This window comes from Lichenostomus cassidix, chromosome 1 (genome assembly GCF_008360975.1).
Source record: "Lichenostomus cassidix isolate B80296 chromosome 1, HeHo_3.0, whole genome shotgun sequence".
Classification (NCBI taxonomy): Eukaryota; Metazoa; Chordata; class Aves; order Passeriformes; family Meliphagidae; genus Lichenostomus; species Lichenostomus cassidix.
In genome coordinates this window covers 100217585-100241036 of record NC_139479.1, presented here as the reverse complement: position 1 = coordinate 100241036, position 23452 = coordinate 100217585, and the positions used below count along the sequence as shown (strand labels likewise).

The 23452-nt window shown below is 43.1% G+C and overlaps 1 protein-coding gene and 1 long non-coding RNA gene across 6 annotated transcripts in view; one reads left to right on the top strand and one right to left on the bottom strand.

Moving 5' to 3' along the window:
* The window catches only part of APP (amyloid beta precursor protein), a 232257-nt gene extending 215125 nt beyond the window's left edge, over positions 1 to 17132 (bottom strand). The window contains exon 1 of one of the 5 annotated variants that reach the window (XM_085074621.1): positions 17025 to 17132. In XM_085074621.1, coding sequence (XP_084930747.1) covers positions 17025 to 17081 — 57 coding nt within the window. In that variant the 5' untranslated portion in view covers positions 17082 to 17132. Of the gene's footprint in view, positions 1 to 16014; positions 16150 to 17024 lie in introns of those variants that run through there. The other 4 variants (XM_085074630.1, XM_085074611.1, XM_085074641.1 and 1 more) reach the window with 4 other exon arrangements.
* Positions 17133 to 17353: 221 nt separating this feature from the next.
* LOC146445452 (uncharacterized) lies at positions 17354 to 21106 on the top strand. The gene is made up of 2 exons (XR_014855101.1): positions 17354 to 17549; positions 19317 to 21106. It is a non-coding gene; the product is annotated as an uncharacterized LOC146445452 (long non-coding RNA).
* Positions 21107 to 23452: the final 2346 nt, after the last annotated feature.

Here is a 23452-nt window from a genome sequence, read left to right as displayed (position 1 = left end):
TTTATTTTTCTAATTGTGTCATATTTTCCTTTTCTAGAGATGTTTTTGCTTGCTGGTTTTACCACCAAGAGCTGGAGTGTTCAGCCCTACACATGAGCTGTCACTATTGTGATCTTGCCTGACGCCAGGGAGCTGACATTACATTTTCTCGTGCAGAGACAATCAAAGGAAATAAAGTCAGATCGCAGTATTACCCTAGCTGCTACTCTCCACCTTTCATTCTGTTACTCTAGAGGTAAACTTTAGGATAATATTAGCAGGATGAATATAACAATGTTTATTAAAAGGGACGGGAGTGTAAGATAACCCCAAACTTCCATTCTCCACTCAAGCAAATACAGATTCAGAGGTACTAATGAGCCCTGTCCATCTGACTCTCTCCTCAGACATGCACTAGACAGCTAATCATAATTAGTATTAGTTATCTTTAATATGCATACACAACACACAAGCACACAACCTGCTACCTCAACAGCCTGCAGTGCCATTTCAGACTTGGATTTCACCTATTTCATATTTACTGTACGATCATTACCCCTTTTAGCAAGGGTCATTTTATTTTGACATCTATGTCCAGTATTTTCATCAAAAACAAACTGCACAAGAAAACTTTACCTACTTTCTGTGTTTTGATTAATAATTTCTCTGGATTTCATTCAATTCTAAGTAATCAGCACTTATGAGAAAATAAAAACCAAAAACCCAACCAAAACCACACACATAGGGGCAGGTTAGGCATCAAGCTTTGCCAGCTATATCCTACATCCAACCATAACACACAAACCACACCTTTAAACACCTGCTTCGCAGCCAGAAGACATGCAATAGCTACCGCAAAGCAGAGAACTGTTCCTTGCTCTTGCACTGCTCCTTTAAGCAACAGACAATCTCAAAGCCCCTAAGGCTCGGAAGGGATGCTTGGGGAGCCTGGGTCCCAGACACACACTCAGCTCAGCACACTTTCATTTGCAACAGCAGATGTTACCATGCCCTTGGAGGAATGTGCTCATAAATTACACGAAGGAGTCAACGACGTGCTTTGTAAGAAATGTGGATTGCTTTAATCAGTCTTCCCCAAATGGCTGCATACCATTTTTTCACCTATAAAAAGGGGAGTGATGAAGAAAAACCAAGAAACATTCTCTTCAAGCTGAACTTCTCTCTTTGCAAACACTATTTATACCCTCATCTCCTTTATTTGTAGCCTTAGCACAAGGACAGTGGTGTGTAACCACAGGTTCTGGCCATGGGGACAGCGAACCTAGTGCCTTTATTAGACGGGTGAGACTGGGAAACAGGAGAGCCAGCAGCTCCTTACAATAACCAAGCCATCAAAAGGAACTTTCCGAAAGAGTTTGATACTAACGTTTTTCTTTCAGCATGCAGTGTTACATTTCTGACTACAGTGTGGCAGGTACACTACCTCAGACAAAGAGAATACCTGTACAAGCTGTCACAGCTATAAAGGCATTGACCATCCTACCACCTTGCAGCTACAACTTCATTAGACATGGAGAGGATGTGCAAAGCAGAACTACTTCCACCAGTCCTCAGTGAGCTTCATTTCCAATCACAGTCCAGCCATGTGCCATTGGCACCTGTGAAGGGCCAGCGTGTTTCAGGTGTGTTCCTAAAGAGCTGAGTTCCATCGTGGAAGATGTGATCCCAAGTGCTCTGCAGCACAGCATTCAAGCCCAGCACCAGCTCAACAGTACCTTTTCCTCACACATGCTCATGATTCAAGCATAAATGACAGTGTAGGCACAGCATAAAGTCACCAACTTTAATCAAAAGGAAATACCAAATCATAGAATCATCAAAGTCCAACTACTGTGCCTGCACAGAACAGCCCCAAGAATCCCACCATGTGCCTAAGAGCATTGTCCAAATCTTTCCTGCACTCTGGCAGCCTTGGGGCCATGACCACTTCCCTGGGGAGTGTGTTCCAGTGCCCAACCACCTCTCGGTGAAAAACCTTTTCTTAATATCCAACCTAAACCTTCCTTGACACAGCTCCAGCCATTCCCTCAGGTCCTGTCAATGGTCAACCACAGAGAAGTGATCTTCCCCTCCTGAGGAAGCTGTTGACTGCAGTGAGGCCTCTCCTCAGTATCTTCTTCTCTAGTCTGAACAGATCAAGTGCCCTCAGCTGTTCCTCACATGGCTTACTCTCCAGAACCTTCAGCATCTTCACAGCCCTCATCCCAGCTACTGGATGCTCTCCAAAGCTTTAGATCTTTCTTATATTGGGGTGCCCAAAGCTGCACACAGGACTTGAGGTGAGGCTGCAACAGTTTCTTGAAACCAAAGTGCTGCACCAATCCTCCCCATACCACAACATCAACCTACTCCATCATGTGCACTCACTGCGCTATCTTCATCTTCAAGGTTTCACTATGGTATTTTCCCCTTCAAGACTTAACAAGCCTTTTTACCGGGGTTTATCAACTGATAGCAGCACATGACACACAGCCAAACAAGGCTCAGCATGACTGCTTCCATGTTCCAAGAGGCTCTAAAAATAGGTGTACAAAATGGACATCCTAGCCCAGAAAGGCTAGGCTTATGGAAGCTGGTGTTTTTTCCTCACTTACTTTGGCAGTTATTAGAAATAGTCCACAGACCTATTAAACTGCTAGCAGACCAACCACCACTGACTTGAAGTATGAACTCATTCAAAACTGGAATCAGTTGCAGAGGAGAGGGGGATATGTCCCTCAAAGCCATAATAATTGTTCAAAACTATTGGGAGTGCCTCACCTCATAAAGGTGTGGGCAAAGCTGACAAAAAGACGTGGCTAATATGGGAACTGCCGTGCCTTCCCAGAGCCTATTCTTTGGTATGTCATGACCTCCCTAGGAGAGACAAGGGCATCAGCAGACACTCACTCACCACCACTCCAGAAGATCATCATCTTAAGAGCTAAACTTCATTCAGAGAAAACTGTTTCCTTCTGACCCCTCAGAAAAATCATCTGTGTAGGAACTGTACATACTCCTGCACAGAGACAGGAAAACAACAGCCCATGTCAAATATACCCATATGCTACTGCAAACCAAAAATTAAAGCAGGATGGCAAATACCATCCCAGCAGAGGGCCCAGAAGAGCTGCTTCTGGAAGATAACTATCACATGCAGCTGAACCCCATGTCTGGCACTGCAGCTTCAAGGACGAGGACTGAAGAAGGGCAGCAAAGACCAATAAGCAGAGGTGGGGGGGGCGCAGCAGTGATGGTGTGGGGGAAATGCTAAACACAAGACTGAATATGAGTCTGTAAGACTTTCCACCATCAAAGCCAACACCAGCACCTAGGAAGCATCACCTTAACTAGAGAATCATTGCAACCAAAGCATGTAATTTTTATTCTCCTTTCTCATCGCCACCCATCATTAACTGGGAAGAGAGAGAAATCCACCCAGATAACAGGTGTGTCTGCTAAGCCAGCATTAATAAAATATTTGCTGTATGTGTACCTTCAAGTATAAATGGGCTACATATTTCAAACAGTTTCAGGCAACCAAACCCATTTTCTAACTCAGAATTAGTTCTGCAGATTACTCCAACTACTAAATGTGTCAGCGGCAGGAGGGTGTTAACGATTTATGTAGTACATGGATCTAACAACCCACTAGCAGAAAAATAAATAAAAAAACACAGTAACTACCACCATTACATAAAAGCATACATTTTATTAAAAAGAAATAAATCTGTGTGTATACCAAAACGTTTCGTCACACAAGCCATAATATGCCTCCCATTAGCAAGTAAACCAACTACAAAACTAAAAAGTTTACTGAAAATTGAGGCGACACTGAGATGAAACACTCATTCTAAATTACCATCTCTTTTTTTAACACTGCATTTTTAGCTATGTCAAAACAAAATTTCAATTTTCCAGCACTCCTGTGGTATGCTCTAAGCAAGCACTTTCCCAAAAAATCCCAGCTGTGTGTGGTGAGTGCCAGTGAGCCAGCAATTATGATAAGCATTTCTGAGTACCTAATCAAAACAACACAAGCTGTAGAACTGCATTACTGACTTTGTTCCGCAAACACAAATTCATAACTGGTGTGCTGCTTTTAAAAATAAAGCCATTACATCCTTTCCATTTCTTGGCTGCTTGCAGGGATTTTTTAAAGCAATATGGAACTCATGCAATTAACTTGTCAACTGTTGCTTTACAAGCCACTTGCCCATTATTGTTCCTTATTAGAGAATCTAATCTTGCATCCTTAAACTGAATCTAAGCACTGCACGTAACTAACACCCCATACTGTATATAAACGTCCTAATACCAAAAACAGAAAGACCAACAGTCACTATTCTAAGCACCAAAAAATGGGAGACTCAATATGGGAAGTTTCAAGAATATCTCTTAAAAGTACATTGAAGAAGGGTACCAAGGGAACCAAGGGTTCTGTAAAAATAAAAACAGAAACATACAAACACACACACACAAAATCACTCAAAAAAAAGAAACCACCCCCCTCAAAAAAAAAAATTCACAGTTGATTTTTTAATTAAGAAACTAAGCATTATTTGAGGTCTGACACAAGAAAAAACAGAGGGGAAAGAAAGTTTCTAAACAGACTAAAACAAACCACCAGCACAAATCTGTACAATTATTTTTTTAAAGACATGCACAATTTTAGTTGAACTCTCTTTAGTTTAACTCCTATTTCAATTCTACATTCTTTTATCTTCTGGCTCTGATACTCACCCACTGACCAAAGATAAATCCTCTTTGAAAGATATACCTGTATAGACAGAATTCCCCATATGCAATTAGTGACACCCACGCCCATCCTCACCTACAATTTAAATAAAGTCTCCAAAGTAACACAGAAACAATAAACATTATTGTAAAGGAAGATCTCCAGAAAGCTGTGACCTCCCCACTTTCATAAAGGAAAAGGTAAAATTCATACATAGCACAGCATCTCCTATGGACTTCAAGAGCCACATCCCAACAAGGCGGGCAGGCCTCTACTGCCCTGCATGCCCTTCTTGCCCCAAGTGCATTTTCTCCCTTCAAAGCACAAGCAGAACAACAAGGGGGTCATGGCACACTAAATTCAAAACCTTCCATGTTCTCGACACCATACCAATTTAGATGTCATTAAGTGATTTGGCTGCATAAGGCTAGAAATGTTGACACGCTTCCCAATGGAATTTCTATGTGCTTTTTATCATATGTAATTGAAGTCATGGGAACAGTTGGCTCAACATACTCCTCCTTTCTTTTCTGAACACTTTGACTCAAAAAAAACACATCAATTCTAGATTTCTGTACCACCTGGCTTAGGAAGAAAACTTGTATCCTGTGACATATACTGTTCATCACAATAAAGCCAAAGATGAATCTGGAAGATACACACTACCAAAATTTATAGGCTTTTTAATGAGAAAATTCTAAACCACCTAGAAATTAATTTGTAAGACATTCTCTCTATTCTGTCCCTTGATTCTTAGAAGAGAATCACTAGTTTTCGAGAAACACACAATTAAGTTGTTTATTGCTTCTTCTCATCAACTCGGGAAAACCATTCAAATCTGGTTCTTACAACACCTGCCACAGAGCAGCAAGTAAAATCTTCCATTTTCTTACCCTGGAAGATCACCTTCAGACAGACCAGAAACTTAGCTGCTGACACAACTAAAAGCTGTCTTTGAGCTAGGAAACCAGTGACACAATGCTTCTCAAAGTAAGATGGCTGAGAGAGAGATGGCTGAGTGAGAATTAGGGGTGGTGGTGGTATTTCTTTGGGGATTTGTTGATGGGTGTAGTTGATTTTTTTTCTAAGTGAATCTTATATTGCATTGATCCTCCTGAAATAAGAATTAAAACCGCTGGAGTAAGATAAAAGTAGCTGAATGCCAAAAAAGACTTGACAGACAACACAGACATGAAAACAAACCTCACAAGAATTATAAGAGTATATACTGACTGCACGGTAAGTGAGAACAGGATTTTTCGTTGATGTAGAAGACACTCACAAGCCCCTCTGGACCCGGTGTGATGGATCCTGGCAACCCGTCAACCCAGACAGGCAGGACAACCGCAGCGGAGAGGCACCAGAACCGCAGAGCTTGGCAAGGGGACGGAGATCCCAGGAGGTCTCCCCACCCACACTTCTGCAAAGGGCAAAGTAAAGGCAAGAATTCAAACAAATCTGAAGACTCTGGACAAGCACAATACAAACAAAACAAATTATACTCTGATGGAGTGGTGCAGACACCCACAATTACTTCTGTTTTCTTTCATCCCCCTGACAAGCTCATACCTTGCCAGAAGCCTAATTCCAGCAAAAACTGCTGGTAGCCAAGGCAAGGGTATCATACTGAAATTTAAGTTGCAGATTTCTCTGGAACTATTCTCTGGAATTAAAAAGCAGCAAGTAATGGACATAAACAAAGCCTGCTCTCCAGTTTAAACACAGTATTCCCCAAAGGCTCCTGCGGCCTTGTACACCAGCCTCAGCTGTCACAGGAACATGGTAGCTGTCATTCCTATCACATTATTTAGTGATCTTCCTCTGCAGACTCAGTCATCTAAAAACATGAGAAGATATGAAAATGCATTAAGTACTCCTTATCTGTTAAGGCCATTTAAAACTAGAGCCAGTTTCTTAAAAACTGTTTCTTTCTTTCTTGAAAATTTCTGTTTTGAAGAGCCACAGAGCTGTGCTGAACACATGGAGCAAAGACAACCATAAGTAGATAAAATGCAAACTTGCTCAGCGCTAGCCAGCAGCATCCAGGGTCTTTCGTTTATTTACCAGTCCTACTGAAACAAAATCTTTCAAAGAGTACAAAAAACTTATCACTCACTTTTTATCACAATTTAATACCATCAACAGACACTTTCAAACTGTCTCCTTTAATAGTTCTGCAAATATTATTGCATTTTTATCTGTGAAATCCCTAACTATAGTAACCAGTTTTTCAAGGAAAATGCTTGCTTGCAACAGGCTTAAAAAAAGAAATACATCAAATTTAAGGCTTAATTATGTTATAATACTAAATCTCATATCCTAAAATCAATTAAAAAAAATTATGCGGTATTTGCAAGCAGTCTTATTGTCTATAAAATATGGTATTCCCCTCAGGATGTGTGGTTAAGGCATTGGGAGTTCCAGGTGGGAACAGAATTCAAATCCCATTATTAGAACAGAGACATGTGATCTGACCTCTTCCACATTACAGGTTATTATTACATTTCTCCTGTTTACAATGATGAAGCCAAACATCTTGTATTTACCTCCTTGGAAAATTAATTCTGCAGTCTTCACATCTGAAGGCAAAAAATCTATTTATCTTCTCAGCTTGCCCCAAGCCTGTACTGCCAAAAACATGTCCCCAGTTTCCTATCTGCAGGTCTTCCAGACAGGGTACTTGGCATATCTTTTCTTGCCTGGTATTTCTTCTTTGTGGAGGCAAATAAGGCACTTTTCAGTCTTCATTTTGATAAATCAGACTGTTTTTCTCATCTGGTTTTACCTCCAGAGTTGGAATTCAAAAACTTTTTTTTTAATTACTTCTATCCATCAGAGACACCAATTTCTGACCCATTATTTTCCCATGCCCTTCCCAGAGAGGATGGCCTACTCTCAATACAGCCTCCAAGCCCCAACATCCCTCTTAAAAAGGCGGCAGTCAATTGATTATCAATCAGACTCAATATCAAACACAAGTTTTACAGCAACAACAGAAAACTCAAGGCTTCCATTCACTTCTACTGAGCCTCACAAGTCAACAGCACTGTATATGTCACATTTTCTCTCTCCGCTCATAAATGGAGTATATAACAACCTTTCGTTACTTCAAAGTTTTCTTTCAAGCGACAGAGATTAATTAAAGCTTTCTTTCTCTTATCAGTTAAGAGATACAATTTCCTTAAAACACATTGTTACAAACAATGTTACAAACATTTACCCGTGCATTGATATTCAAGCATGCCAAGCCTCACTCAAATCAGAGCGGATGCTTCAGATGAGGCAAGCAACCTATGCCAGTCTCAATTTTTAGAGCCTGAACCTCGACCTTCAGTATTTTTGCCACTACCCATAGCAATTCTGTAAACAGTTTAGCATTTGTATTATAGCTATGAATTAATTTAAAGGTGTTTGACAAAGCCTAAGTTTCTTTTGACCATGTTTTCAGAAATAGTTTAGACCAATTTCAAAGTAAAATGCTCTGCAATCACATTTTCTCTCCAGGCTCAGCTGTCCACTAGATTTTCTTGCAAATACCTTCAGAAAGGCAACAGTTCCTCTGACCAAATGAACACTTCCTGAACTGGAGGTGGAATGTAATGAAGACAGTCAGCCAGGGCAAGCCAGCAAACCTCCTTCCCTGATGGCACAGCAGGAACAGCATCTGCCCCTCTCCCACCCACCCATCTCATCTTGGCCATTCACCAAATAAAACCCATGCAGGCAAGTGCAGACTTCTGTCAGAAATATTGCTTCAGCCTGGATTCCAGCAGGAGGTTGGAAGGGAAAGGTGAGGCATTCCACCTCCACAGCTCAGAGACGTGACCATGACTACGAAGAACACTGCACATGGAAAATGAGAAACTAGCTTTTCAGATGCTACAACTGACAGGAAAAAGGAAAAGAATACTGACAACTTATATTACCACTATGAGAACAAAAGAAGACTATATCAAAGTAGAAACGAATCTACACAAAAGTGAAAGAAACTGCCAGTGTTCAGATCCCTTCAGAAGACTTCACAATTCTCTCACACATATGTTTGTGTTTCTGAGCCTCTTATTTGGTCTTTTAGGCTTTCTAATTGCCCGCCTTACCCTTCTGCATAAAATTTAAGTATTAAATTGTAATTTGGAGGGGGTTGTTTTGTTTTATTTTGTTTTGTCTTTTTTTTAATGAAGTAAAACTGACAGCCTCATGATAAATCTGAATGTTGGGATTACAGACAAATTGTCATCTGCAAATTGCTGGCAATCAAGTACTAAGAGATAAGCCACACTGAAAGAAAGATAATTTTGGAGTTCCAAAATTCTGTTTAAAAAGCTTGTTCTGAAGCATCTTCAGCACCATCATCCTTTTAAAACGTGATGGAATAGAGGACAGAACTGGCAAAAGAAAACAATGAAATTATGATCTGTGGCTAGCACAGGTTTTTCCCATGAGAAATTTTCTTGTGTTTTATAAATAAAGTTTGCATGTTGTTGGAACAGTGTCCCAGAACTTGGACAGTGCAGGCCTGGCCAATCAGGCCTGGGGGAAGGCTTCTGACTGACCAATCTGGGTGACTTTTGAGAACTCTATATATGTGATGAAATCAAAACAATAAAGGTCATTCCTTCTTGCCACTGAGAACTGGTGCCTTCATTACTCTGCTAGCTGCTCAACAGCGACATCGATGCTGAAATATGTGTCTTAAAATTAAAAGCAATTTTATTCCACTTCATGATTAAAAGAACTGGGCAGAGAACAGACAAGGCAGAGCTGCAAAAGAGTATCAAACTTTAAAACAACCCAACAGCTAAATGCATGTGACAGGTCTAGATGCTCACTAATACCATGCATGCACAAACCCCTCATATTTCCATATTGGAAGCATTCAGCAATTAGACAACAATCAATCAACATTTAGTACATTTAAATTTACAACACCTATAGAGAAAAACAAAAGAAAACACCCAAAATAATTAATGGTCTTTTAAAGCCACAGCCTTTTTATTGCATTGCATTTTCTTCCTTCCTCAGTTTACCTTCCCCTAATAATATTGTATTTTCCACTGTTTACATAAACAAACATGTACATATTATATATATATATAAGTGAGATTTTTCCAAGGGAAAAGACAACTAGAAGCCATGACTTAGTTTATGAGGAGCTTTAAAAAATAACTACAATGCAATCAAACCTTTAACAACAATACTTCAAAAAAATCTTCTCACCCCTTGTCTTCAGGTAAGGCACAGGGATCATATAGCTTGTAGTTACCATTTGAATGATGAGAAAGCAGAATGCAATAATTCTATCAATTCAGGACTCCATATTTCAGATCCAAAATTGCAGCTACAAATAAATATACATAACTAAGCATAGAAAAGAGAGTAAATTAGCCATCAGTCGTTTGTCACAAAACTGTATCATGGTATCTGACTAGGGGGAAAAAACCCACCCCTTTCCAGAGACCATAATTTAGAGTAAACTCAATTTTACAGGGTTAAATCTTCAGAATGAGCAATCTCTACATTAAAATTGTGCTGATAAGGTAAAAGAAGGTTTGCTGCAGGCTCAAAGACAATGTAATAGCATGACACGGAAATTGGAAACAATTCCAGAATCCTGCCCCATCACTATTTTTTTAATAATTGTGTCCACTGAACACTAACTTTTAGAGGTGCATGAGGTGGCAATTTTCACCGCAATCTCACCGCAACAAGCTGATGGTATACTTCAACTCTATTAGAATCAAGTAACTGTTACCTAAATTTAAGCTGTGTACATGTAAACTCCTGTTGCATAGTTTCAAAAAGCTTGAAGTCCAGTATTAATACAGTCCCACAAAAATACAGGAATTTCTCACCCTCCCTCATCTTGAACTCCTATTAAACATGTGCTTTCCTTGATTATTGCAATTCCAAACAGATTTTGTAAATCACACAAATTGTCATACTGGATCACTTCAGTAGTCTGCTTTGAAAACGAACCACTTTAAAATGCTTTTACTAACAGGTACAACCACTTTTGCCCATTCCTGACATATGCTATCTGCTGTGCTTGAATAGATAAGCTCTGCTCTGGAGGAATACAAGACCAGATGAAGAACAGGGAATTCCTATCTGGATTAGCTCAAAATGGGTCAGTAGGAACTGAGTGGAGTTATCCATCCCTGCCTCCCTTGGAGATTTCTGCCTTTTTGCAGTAACTTGACACTAAATTTTAACAACCAGACACGCAAGAAGAGTGATATGTGAAAAGACTGTTAATACCCTGTTGCAAGTCACCAGACGGAGGCAAAGGAGCCAACGCCTTAATTAAATGCTACTGCACACACTTCAGTAAATGTGGTTTTGGAGACTGCCCGCTTCCCCAAAGCAGCTGCCTGCTCTTTCAGCTGGGCCAGCTTGACTGCTTGTGGCCTGTTTCCAGTTTCTGAAACATTCAACCAGAAGATGACAACCTACCAAAAAACATACAGCTCATTCCTTTCAGCACAGCACAGGATTGTAAAACCAGCCTACAGTGGGGTCACAGAGCACCTACAGAGTGGTGGCCACTGGAGGAGAAGCTCTTTCCAGCCAGCTCCTGAGTGAGCTCACTTGCAGACCAGTGGTTAATTAGTGTCTGGAAAGAGCAGCTGGACTACAATACCACAACACACCCTGGCTCATGTGCTCCTCTGTTTAAAGCTTGGCTGTCCCATGGTCCATGGAATGCCAGAAGCTTTGATTCTTTAGGAAAGCCTTGATCTATACTTACTTATCCTTTAATATTCAACACCCAAGAGAGGATGAAGTTCTCCTGAACTTGCTGGAAGGACCATCAGGAAAACAATGGTGTCTTCAGAAGTCCTGTGTCCCAGTCGAAGAAATCAGAGCACTCACAAAGCTGTTACACTGGGAACTCCAGTAAAGAAACCAGCAACATCCACACTACTCAGTCCTGTTTCTGTTAATCAATGCAGGGCAAGAAACCTGCAGCACACAACCACAGAACAGTGGTGTCCTCACTGTCAGTACCTGGTGTAAGGTTTTCCACCGTTCTAACAAACATCACTTACTTTAATATCTTAACTTTTAAACCCAAAGATGTACTTTTCACCTGTAAAGCCTATTTTGCAAGCCACTGCACTGATTACAACCTGTGAAGCATACTGCCCCTTACCCTAATTTCCATCATGTGAAATTTTTGGTTTGTAATTACCTGAATCATTGTTCTCATAAAAAGTGCAGAATCAAAACAGTCCTATACCCTCCATACAGCAAGGAGCTTGAGCAGTGGCATTCATATATATATATATATGCACACAAACATACTAATTTGCTGTAATTCAAATTGATCTCCTTGAACAGAGGCCATTACCCCCACCTATTTTATTTCTCTTTTGTTCTACGAGTAAATTCTCACACAGAAAGATAAGTATTTTCAGTGACTGGAAGCACCTGGAGAGCTTTTGGAATCTACATCATGATTTAATAATCAGGTAGCTCTCTAAAGGTTTCTTAGTCCAAGTGAAGAAAAAAATATTAATACCTAGCTTTCAGAACCAATGTCACATTACAATCAAGGGCAGAAAAGTGATTTATTTAGGGCTTAAGACTCAAAGCCAGACACAGCCATTACTGGCTGATATTCTCAGCTGGCCTGTATCTCCAAACAGCAGAAAATGTGCTTTCAAAACCTCAACTATAGGTTGAAGACAGTTAAGGGACAGCAGGCAGACTCCAGATCAGGTGGTGAGAATGACAACTCATCAGACTGCATTCAGTTTTAAACAAAAACCAGGTCACAGTGAAAGTTTAACTTCTCTTAAGTCATTTGACTCCAAATTATTCCAGGCTCAAGCTTGCTATCAACATTGCTCCTCGCATTCCTCAGCCTGGCAGCAACTGTTGTAAACTCTCATCACAAGAGGACGTTCTAAGAGTTAGTCACGCTTACAGAAAGTCCTCATTCAGTGTCTTTTCAATTTGCTTTACTTTTAATCTTCTTATACCACAGGAATTTTTTTCAAAATCTTCAGAATTTAAATCCAACAAAACACAGCACTAGACTTACTTGTTAAAACCACACCAGACATCTCACCTAATAACTTCAATGAATCTATTACCATATATAAACCCAATTATATTTTTATCAGCACCAGTCTTCATCGCTTCGTTGCCTGGATGTAAGGAGGTATGTAAGCACCTTCTGGTTTAACACATTCTATGCACTAATAAGACACAGATGTATGCATATAGTAATGTTAGATGTAATACATTATACATGCAAATATATTCAGGGATTAAATATCTTTGCATACATTACCTTGATACATAAGGTGTTTTAAATGCATTATGTGGATGTATACATGTATATACATATACATGGACATTTGAAAAATATGATTTTTATTTATTAAACCCAAACACTTTTTTTTTTCAACTTCTGGTTACTGCATACCTTTTTTGGAATGTGTCAAAATTACATCCTTCAGCATATTCAGGATTAAGGATGCCAATTAAGCCTAGAGAATTTCAACACAGGTGAACCAACCAAACAGTGGATGGAGCAGGCTACCCAGAGAGGTGGCCCAGGCCCTGTCCTTAGAGCTCCATTTTCAAGACACAACTACAGAAGGCCCTATGCAGGCTGGTCTGATCCCAGAGCTGGCCCTGCTTTGGGCACAGGGTCAGACCAGAGACCACCTTCACATGACCCTATCTACCAATTTCTTGACCAAGCCTCCACACCCAGCAGCTTGTGTTAATTATTTTACTGAGTCACTAAAAATAATTATTCTGCTCAGAGAAACAGCTGTCATTTTGTGAAGCATTCAGATGAAGTTACTACACTCTTCAGCTATTTTGCTAAGCTTTGTATTGGAAAAGAACTACTAATTAAAAGAAATCATCACACCTTTTCTTCATACAACTTATAAATCAAACTGTTTATTATCCTTCACAGTTTATATTAAACACATGCAAAGAGCAAGTCATGAACATCCAAAAGAGATCTATGTTTCTTGTGGGTCTGCCCTATAATTCAGCACTGATCAATTAAAAATGGATAAGGGAGATGGTTTACATCTGTCACACAAACAGCTCACGGGGAAAAAAAAATTAGAATGTAAAGACATGAAGTTCTTGTCAGCTTCCTCAGGTTTTGTGAAGAAGCACTGTAGTTGATCACATTTTTTCCACAGAAAAGGCATCAGAAAATCATGCAAGTCTCAAAATCATCTGTGGCTCATATATCAAACAAAAGACAAATGACAAAGCGAAGGGAGAAGCTTCCTTTTTTTACTCACTCATTTGACCACCTGTCTGCCAAGGATCCTAATGGTGCACCAGAGCCCAGAGAACCTGTCCTGTGTACTCACTCAGCTATCCACCCCATGGCAGCATCTTAAAAAAAAGTGCAAAAAGGACCCTGCAAAAAATGCAAACCTTTTCCAAGGGAATTTGGGAACAGAATCTACAGAAAAAGGAACTGAAAGTCTGTAACAGAAGCAAAGTAAAGGCTTCACTCCTCTTCCCACATTTAAATGTCATTTCTCAGAAGATCTACTAAGAAACTAAACAATGAAGAAACAAATATTTGGGGTCTTCTACTAAAAAACAAACACAAACAAAAATGCCAAAATAACAAAAGTAAGAACTACAAAGTACTACATTATCCAGTTTAAAGAAAAATCCTGTAAAGCAACATCCTTTTTGTCTTTTTTCTGAGGGTCAGCTTGTATGATACCAGTATCTTAACAACTTCATTTCAGTCTGCTAGTAAAGGAGTCTTGCTTAGAACCCAGAGTGCTACCGAGAGGAAATCTTGATTTACAAACCAGAATCATTCACACAAATTCACAAGGATAGTTACCGTCTGTTGCATTTATCACCTAAAATCAGACAATTACTTAAAGTGATTAAATGCAAAAATAGCTGCTGCAGAATATGGCAGCTTCACAAATCATGATAGCTCTCAGCCAATGGATTTCCTAACTCCAGTGAGTATGATTCACATGAGTGTCACAAGTAATATGCTAAGCAACCATGGCATCACCAAGACATCACCACAGAACATTTCCTTCAAAGGTGCTAAATCACCATTAATCTATCTGTAATTTTAGAAATTCTTCATGTGTAACGTAGAAAGAATTTGTTACGCTCCTGCTTTCTCTCTACCTTATACCATTTCCCAAGGAAAGCAAAGTACAGGTTCTTTGCTACTTTCCAGAAAACATTTGTTAAAATGGCAGGAAAAGCATTTCATTTCAGAAAAGAGATCTACAGAAAACCTAATTCAAACACAAAAATTTCACCCTTTAGCATAAAAAGATAGTTCAAGTGCAGAATATGCACACATGCAATTATGAAACATTTTAGTGCTATAAAAACAAATGGCTTACTCAAAGCATTATTCTTACAGTATCAAGACTGACAAATGCCTTCTCACAAGAAGACCAGATGTTATAACCTACTCCACCATCAAACATAAAGAAAAGGGAAAAATGCCAAGCCCTAAACATTCATACAGAATGACAGAACAAGACAGAAAGCTTCTGCAGAAACATCAGTGCCCATTTCAGTAAATGCTTCCAGGCAGAGGATGTCTCTCAAAATTCTGGCAATCACTAAGGCAGACACCATTACAGAGGTCTCTGAGTCCTCCTGAACAGTTTTGGTGCAAAAGCCAAGCCACCTCTCTTCCAGCACCTTTACAGTGGTAACACCTACACACCTATCTGCAAGGCCAGGGCTACAGGAACCCAACAAAAACGTCCATCCTTCTGTGGTCTATCCTGAAGCATGGTCTCAATCCTAAAATCTCATTGTTTACTTAAGCTAAACACCCAAGGCAGACATTTCCTTCTATTCCTTCTATTGCATTCAGATAATAAATGGTTGCAAGAAGCTGCTAAAACCCCAACAAGTCCTATAACTGGAAGCTTTAAACGTCTGAGCGTTTGTTGAACTGCTCGGCTTGATACATCCTGCTCCATATTGGCAAGATCATGCCTCAAAGCAAGAGCCTGTGACTGGCAACGCTGGCTGCAGGAACAGAGCTGGTAGGAAGCTGTCTCCTCTTATTCATCAAGTACTGGGTCCCTCCTAGGAAGGGCACCTGAGCCACAGACCTGCATCCCCATGCCCTGGGGGGGACCGTGAGCATCGTCTCTGCTATCAGACTTAATACTGTCATCCACCTCACCCCTACCCAGCCCCTGACCCTCCGAGAGAAGGTGAGATTAACAACGGAGAACAGAAGCTGAGGTCTTCAGGTCTTAGTATGGTAAACAGGGAGCCAAGGAGACCAGGAGGTGACTCACCCCTCCCACGCCTTCTTTTTTGAGATCTGGCAGCAGGGAAGAACCGACACCCAGCCGCGCCAGCTCCTCCTCTAGGGTCCGAGCTTGCGCTCAGCCCACCCCACAGGAACCGCGGTGCGCATACACTCCGGGACGGAGGGCACAGAGGGACCTCCAGCCCCCGCCCCACCCAGAGGGGAACCCGGAGGAGATAGCGCCCCGCTGGGGCGGGCGGAGCCGCGCCCAAGGATAGAAGGAAAGAGGGCGGGCAGAGGCGGCGGTGGAGGGGCGCGGGCTGCCGGCACCTCCTCTCTGCTGCACTGCAGAGGCGCCATCTTCCCGCGCCGCCAGCATGCGGGGGGGCTCGAACCGGCCCTGGCCACCGCCCCCTGGGCACCACCTTCCCGCGGGGCCACTGCGCCAACTGGCGGGAAGCTCCCGCCGCCACCCCGCACACCTACACCGCCCCCGCCCGCATCCCCCACCCCATCGGGGGGATGCCAGCTGCTCTGCTACCCCCAGGGGGACGCCCTCGGGTCCCCCGCTGGCAGCCTAGCTCCGCACCCCTAGCCCCCACCTCATCGGGAGATGCCACCGGGTCACCCGCCCGCGGCGTGCCCGCTTGCGGGCGAGGTTTCCCTTCCCCCGCCCCCGGCGAAAACAACCCCAAGGCAGAGCCGGCACCCCTGCCCTCCCCACGCAGCACTGCCCGCCGATTCCTGCCCGCGGCGGCCGCAGGCAGGCGGCGGCCGAACCAGCGCAGAGAGCCGGACACGCGCGGTAGGACCGGGGGCGTCAGCCTCGCGAGCTCCTTACCCGACGTCTCCGCCACCCCCCGGCTCACCGCTCCTATTGTTCAGCGGAAGGAAAGCGGCGGCAGCTAGGGATGGAGCACCCGGGAAGGGAACCCCCCGCCCACCTCGCCACGGCCAAGCCCACGCCGCGGGGGTGACTGCGGACAGACTATGCCTCGGCGAAGGGGCAGAGGGTGGCGGGGAAGCCCCCGCCCGGCCGCCTCCTTACCCCCTTACCTCCAGAGCCTGAGCGGCGCTGGCGGCCAGCAGCAGGACGACTAAGTGGGGCAGCATCGTGGCGGCCGGGAGCGGGGAGGGAGGAAGGAAAGAAGGAAGGAAGGAGGGAGGGATGCCGGCCGGCGAGACGCGGCGGGGTCCGACTGTAAATCCTCGAAGCCGCTGCCGAGGAAAGCGACGGATCTGCAGCGGCTCCGGGAGCGGCGCGGCGGAGCCGGTCAGCTGATGGCCTGGCCCGCCCCCGAGAGGGCGGTGCGCCCGCCCGGCCCGTGGGGACCCCTGGCGGTGGCGCCCGGGCGGTACGGCCGCGACTCGGGGCAGGCGGGCCGACACTTCCGTGCCCTTGGTGGTTCTCAGTTGCAGCTCCCGTTCCCTCCTCGGCCGCTCGGGTACCACCGATAACTTTCCTCGAACGCACCGCATCGCCTGTTCGTCGCCCGCGTCTGCAGGGACCGCGACGCCTCCATGTGCTGTCCACCCTCGCTAAAGCACTGCGTTCAGAAACTCAACCCCCATCGTTGCAAGGTGCTCACAAAAACATCCAAATCTAACCGTGTTGTGTTATTTAGAGGCTATTTAACACACTCTGCCTTTTCGCAAGGTTGCACAGGAACCCGGGATCTCCCCTTCCCTTCGAGGTGGAGGTGATGAGTCAGCACAGCCATTTCACACACCACACCCACAGTCCATAATAAAGATATGCAGGAACATTGGAAGAGTTGGGGCTTATAGCAGATGAATGAGGAAGAAATCAAATTAAAATGTAGGACTTCATCAAATACCATCAAATCAGGAGGCCAGTGAAAACTCAGTCTTCACCCTCTCAATAGCGCTGTAATAATTGGTTATAATTGGTATAGCAAATCTGTAAGGAGAACTTAAAAAGGAGTATTAGGAGCTTCATGTTGAAACAGCTGCTATTGTAGCCAAAATTCAGTGTGACAGAGCCTGACCCATTCTGCCACTGATGCCCAAACTCTGTGGGAGGATCTCTGCTCCCACCAAGGATCCCGAGACAGCAGCTAATTGGCTCACCCTGTTACAGAAACCTGCAGCCAGGCCGTGTGAGGGGCACGTGCTGACAATCTGAAGCATGAGTCTGATGAGGAGCAGCTGAAGGAACCTGGGGTGTTCAGCCTGGAGAAAAGGAGTCTCAGAAGGAACTTTCTCACTTTCTGCAACTACCTGGCAGGAGGTTGAAGAAAGGCAGGGGTCAGTCTCTTCTCCCTAGTCATAAGTGGTAGGACAGGTGGAAATGGCCTCAAACTGCAACAGGGGAGATCTAGGCTGGATCAAGCTGCCCAGGGAACTAATTGACTTATGAAGCCTGCAGGTATTTAAAATAGATATGGTATTTCGTGGCACTTTGGGGACATGGTTCAGTGGTGGACTTGGTAGTGCTGGGTTAATGATTGGACTTGATGATCTTAGGGTTATTTTCCAACCTAATTGATTCTGTGGTATGATTCTATGACATGGCCTTGGTGTATGGCTCACTACAGAAGCGCAGTGTTGTGCTCACTGTGGCTCTCACACTCATCATCCATTGAAGTCAGAACTGTAATCTACTGAGACTCATGGCTAAAGCCATGTCCAGACATGGAAGGATGCTTTCCAGGTGAAAGCAACCGGAGCTGCCTGTCAGGTGGGCCATAACATGCAGCAACAGACCGTAATGCTGTAGCATTTCACCTCTACAGCTAAGCCCTATAGTTAGAAGACTCGTCTCATACAAGCGTGAATCTTCTTACACGAGCTTATGAACTGGCTATGTATGGAGGTTTTTGGGGAATTTCTTGAATCATACTTGATGAACTTGACAGATCTCTGACAGGCAGATAACAGCTGAGCTTCGGAAACACACCAGTGACACAACCTGTAAATTGAAATTAATTGAACAGTAGCAATGGCAGGCTTAGCTGCAATAACTTGACACTGTTTTCTGCTTGTTAGGATAATGATCACAAAGGATTTGCTGTGCAAATTTTCTAACCAGTTGGCTTCCAAACTCAGCCAACTGAGTTGGAAAGGCAACTCCATGGCTGTAAATAAGCAACATCCTGTTAAAGCTGATGGAAATCATTTGAAAACAATTCTTCCCTGAAACAATGGAGGCAATCAGAAGGAAGCTCTTTACAAGTTTCTGGGGAAAAAAAAAAGTTAAACTTCCAGATGGGATGGATGGAAAACCAAAATAGATTCACATAAGTCTTTTATTATAAGTTGGCTTGATAGCTCTTTGTAATCTCTAAAATCTCTAAAAGCTCTTTGTAATCTGCTAAAATCAAACAGTATTTCAACTGCTGCTTCTCTGGATCAGCCAAGCCTGCTTCTTTTGTCACAGTGGATGTGCAAGAAGGCTGGAGGTCTCTTTCACCTATGGCTAGGAGTAGGGCAGTCCCATGGGATTGCACACCTTCAAGGAGAGCAGGAGAGACTCAAGTGAAAAGATGGGGAAAAATCAACGGTACGAGGAGACCTCTATGAAACAGGTGTTTCCATTTACAGCCACTAAACACCAGTTATATCCAAAATACAGTATATCCAAAATACAGTGACACTTTGCTTAATACTTCATTAAGTTAACCTCTGAAAGGTCATAAATAAAGACGCTTTTGAAAGCTGTTTCTAAGGTCTACAAAATTTGGAGATGACCTGCTGATAGAGAACAGAGATTGTGTCCTATTTTCCACTCTTTATCATTTTTCAGCATCTGCACAGAAGGTCCAATACACTTTTTTCCTTGCTTTCTCTACTTGTCATCTTAGTATAGAAATCTATTCTTACCAGACCTCAGAAGCTGTCATTGTTGGAGTGCAACAAAACCCACTATTGCCTCACAGAATGGCCAACAATGGAAATCATCTTCCTGGAGAAGAAGGCAGCACAGGTTGGCTCACAAAATGATAGGGCTTACATTCGAATCTAATACAATGCAAACAATTCCAAACTATACCCAGATGTGGTTTTGCCTTTAACTGCTTTATTCTTCAATCTTAATGTGATAACTTTCCAGTGATGAGCAAACATGCATTTCATGTTTCATTTTTTTGCCACTTCTGTGCTCTGCCTGTGAATCTTTTTGCACAAATTATGTCTAGTATTATTTTACAGCCTCGTCATTTTAATATATTATGTATTGTCTTGAGGATATCTTGTTATCCCATCCCAACTTTGGGTTTTTGTTCTTTTTATTTGGTGTCCGGGATGGTCACTGCCACCCTCCCCTCCCCGCCCGCCCCGGCTCCAGGGATATCGCAACAATTCCGAGCCAGCCAGGAATTTCCTGTGAGAGTTGGCGTGGAGACAAAGGGAGCTCCGCCTCGTCCATCCTCATGGGCAATTTCGGGCAGCGAGGCAGCACAGGTCTCTCTGAGCACTACTACTGCCGCTTGGGTTTTACCCGTTTTTTCTTCCTTTTCCCTTTGATACTGTAACTAGAACTTACTGGCTTGCTTCCCTGCTTCTCCATTGCTTGGGAGCCCGGAGCCACTGCGTGGAGCGCCGGGACCCGGGAATACCCCGTTCCCCACCAGGGGGCCACCCCTTGTTCACAGTCCAGACCCAGGGACCAGCCATCACCAGTGAAACCACCCAGGGAGCGATCCTCTGTCCAGCACCAGCTATTCTCTTCCGCTGTTTTAGGGACTTTTTTGTTACGCTGTAACCCAACACCCCATGCCTGGATGCCTACAGCTCCTGCCACAGCCGCGAAGTTTCCTGCTATCTCTTGCTTGCTGCCCCGGGTGAGCCAGCCCTGCCCTTCCAGCTGGGACCTTCTGAGGTCCCAGCTATAGCCCATCTTGCTTTCCAGCCCGCCCGCCATTACTGCGTGGAAGACTCCACGGGACTCGCGCCACAGCGCCCCCTGCAGCAGCGAGGGAATCATCGCACCTGCCCTCCCCAGCCGGGAGCCCACAGCGCCCCTGCCGGCTGTGACAGTAACTGCACCAAAGAGGAGGGTGCCTGACAGCCCAGAGAAGGCTGTTACTGGATTTCTGGTTTTGTTTGTTGCTGCCGTTGTCGTTGCTTGATTTCTTTGGTATAAATACTAGTAAAGAACTGTTATTTCTTTACCAATATCTTTACCTGAAAGACCTTTAATTTCAAAGTTATAATAATTTGGAGAAAAGAGGGGTCATATTCTCCACTGCAAAGGAGGCTCCTGCCTTCCTCAGCAGACACCTGCCTTTCAAACCAAGACATGTATATGCAAACAGTAGTCAGCCATTCAGTTTCTCATTGAATACTCATGAAGCAAATGGTTCATGACCTTAACCACAAATGCTGATATTACTCTAAAATAGGTAATAAACCACCTCAGACTGCTTCATAACCCAATGAATTAGAGAATAGAACTTGACCATGGTTTCTGAAGAAGGACAGGCAGCCTGTAGCAGGGACAAAATTACAGCATTGCCAGATATCTCTGAATATGTGCAAGTGCCTTTACAGAATACCTACCATTTACCCATGTTAACTGAATTTTCTGATGTTCGAGACTTGTTTCATTCACATTGTGATAAATATATATTATAGTGTTGGCTTTTCGCAAATGTCGAGATGGATGCTATGTGTACGGTGTTGATTCTTATAGAAGTAGCTTTATTATATAATAACTAAATACCTTTATTTTTCTCTGCAACTAACTTAGATACATTGTTAAAACAGCTAATATAGTTTTTTGAGAATACTTATAGTTAGTCTACAATAATTAAACCACCTGCTTAGTTGGATAACATCTGAAAAGCAGGTGTGACAAGGATCTCTGCCTCTGACATTTCTATCAGCGACAGTCACCTGCTGAAATCATGGAACTGAGGGGAGATAGACGATTCTCCAAAAGGACCACGTATGCTCCAAAGAGGCAGAGTCCTCCAGAGGAGGAGCCATGCTAAAATGTTCCTGGAACATGCAAACTAGTTTGAAGAAATGTTTGAATATGAATAATTGTCTATGAATATGCATTTGGATGATGCAATAGTTAACTATGTAAAGCCTGAACCCTGTAATCACTGTGTGCTTTTGGCTGAGGGCCAAGCACCCATCTCTGTTACTTTGCTTTATTATCTTTGCCCCCCATTTTCCTTTATTAAACTTTTAAAATCCTAACAGAAGAGTTTTTCACAACACCAACAAAATATAAGTTATTACTGCATTTGTCAGCTATATTTTATTTGTATGGGAAATACCTCCTCAGATCCTTTTGGAACAATGCTGCAGTGAGTGCTTTCATTGAGACAATTTCTACATTTGTTCTCATCTCTGAAAGAGAGCTCCAAGTTGGCAAACTTGATTTTTAGTCCAGACTTTGCTGACTCACTGTCTCCTTCTGAAGTTGCTTCATTTCAGTGCTCATCATTTTCTTCACAGGGGATAATACTGTTTGCCTGCTTTTGTGATGCATGTACAGAACAGAACAAAGCACTAGGGTTAGTATTTCTGAATAAACCTCTGCAAGCTAAAGGCTCAGATCCTACTGAGCTGACACTTTCTGTGTTAGTCCCAGTTAAGGAGTTTTTCTGTACTCTGAAAACTACTACAGCATTAATGACTGTGCTGGTTTGAAAGTGAACCAGTGAGAGAAATGAACCCCACACAATTACCTTGAGAGAAATTTCAGGTCAGAGTTACAATTTAATGGAAAGATTACAATAAATGTGATGATAAGCAGAAACTAGCTTAAACCCACAGTGCACAACTTGTCACCCTGTTGGTCAGGGTAGTGGTCACAGTCCTGTCAAGTGGTTGAAAAGCAGCAGTCCTGTGGAAGTTGTGGTTCTCCTCTGGATCTGTCCAGTGGTGGTGCTGATGGTGTCCCAAGTCCTCAATTATATATTGTCAGGCTCAGGTGGGAATGCTCAGTACCTCCCCCAAGGCAGGGAGTTTCAGAATGGAAAGATGTCATGCTGTGAGTCATAGGATATTTTTGGGAGTCCTTGATGGTCTAAGTCGTTACAGCTCCCTGTTCTGCTGGTGCCATTGAGTCATTATGGCCCATTACCAGAGATGACCCCCTCAGGATGGGTGTAACTATGCTGGTGCTTCCCTGGAGGGAGTTATCAAGGCTGAGTCATTTGTAAAGACAAAGAAACACTTCCCTGTCTTGCAGGGTTTGCCTCTTATTTAATACCCAGCTTGTTGCCTGAGGGGTTGAAGGTGCACTGGGCAGCTACTGCAAACCATCCATCATTAAGAGTTTGTCAGAAATGGCATGGGGGGGGCGGAGAAGAATACACAGTTCAGTTACACCCCATATTGGCACTCTCCTTCTGTAACCTACGGCAATGACCAAATTTATTTCAGACAGCTCCAGGAGGAATTGTATTTTCGAATAGCACAACAATATTTTTAATGGAAAACCTTTTGGGTTTATGCTACACCTTGAACCACTGCAGGTATAACTAATGTGCTCACTGTTATGCAAG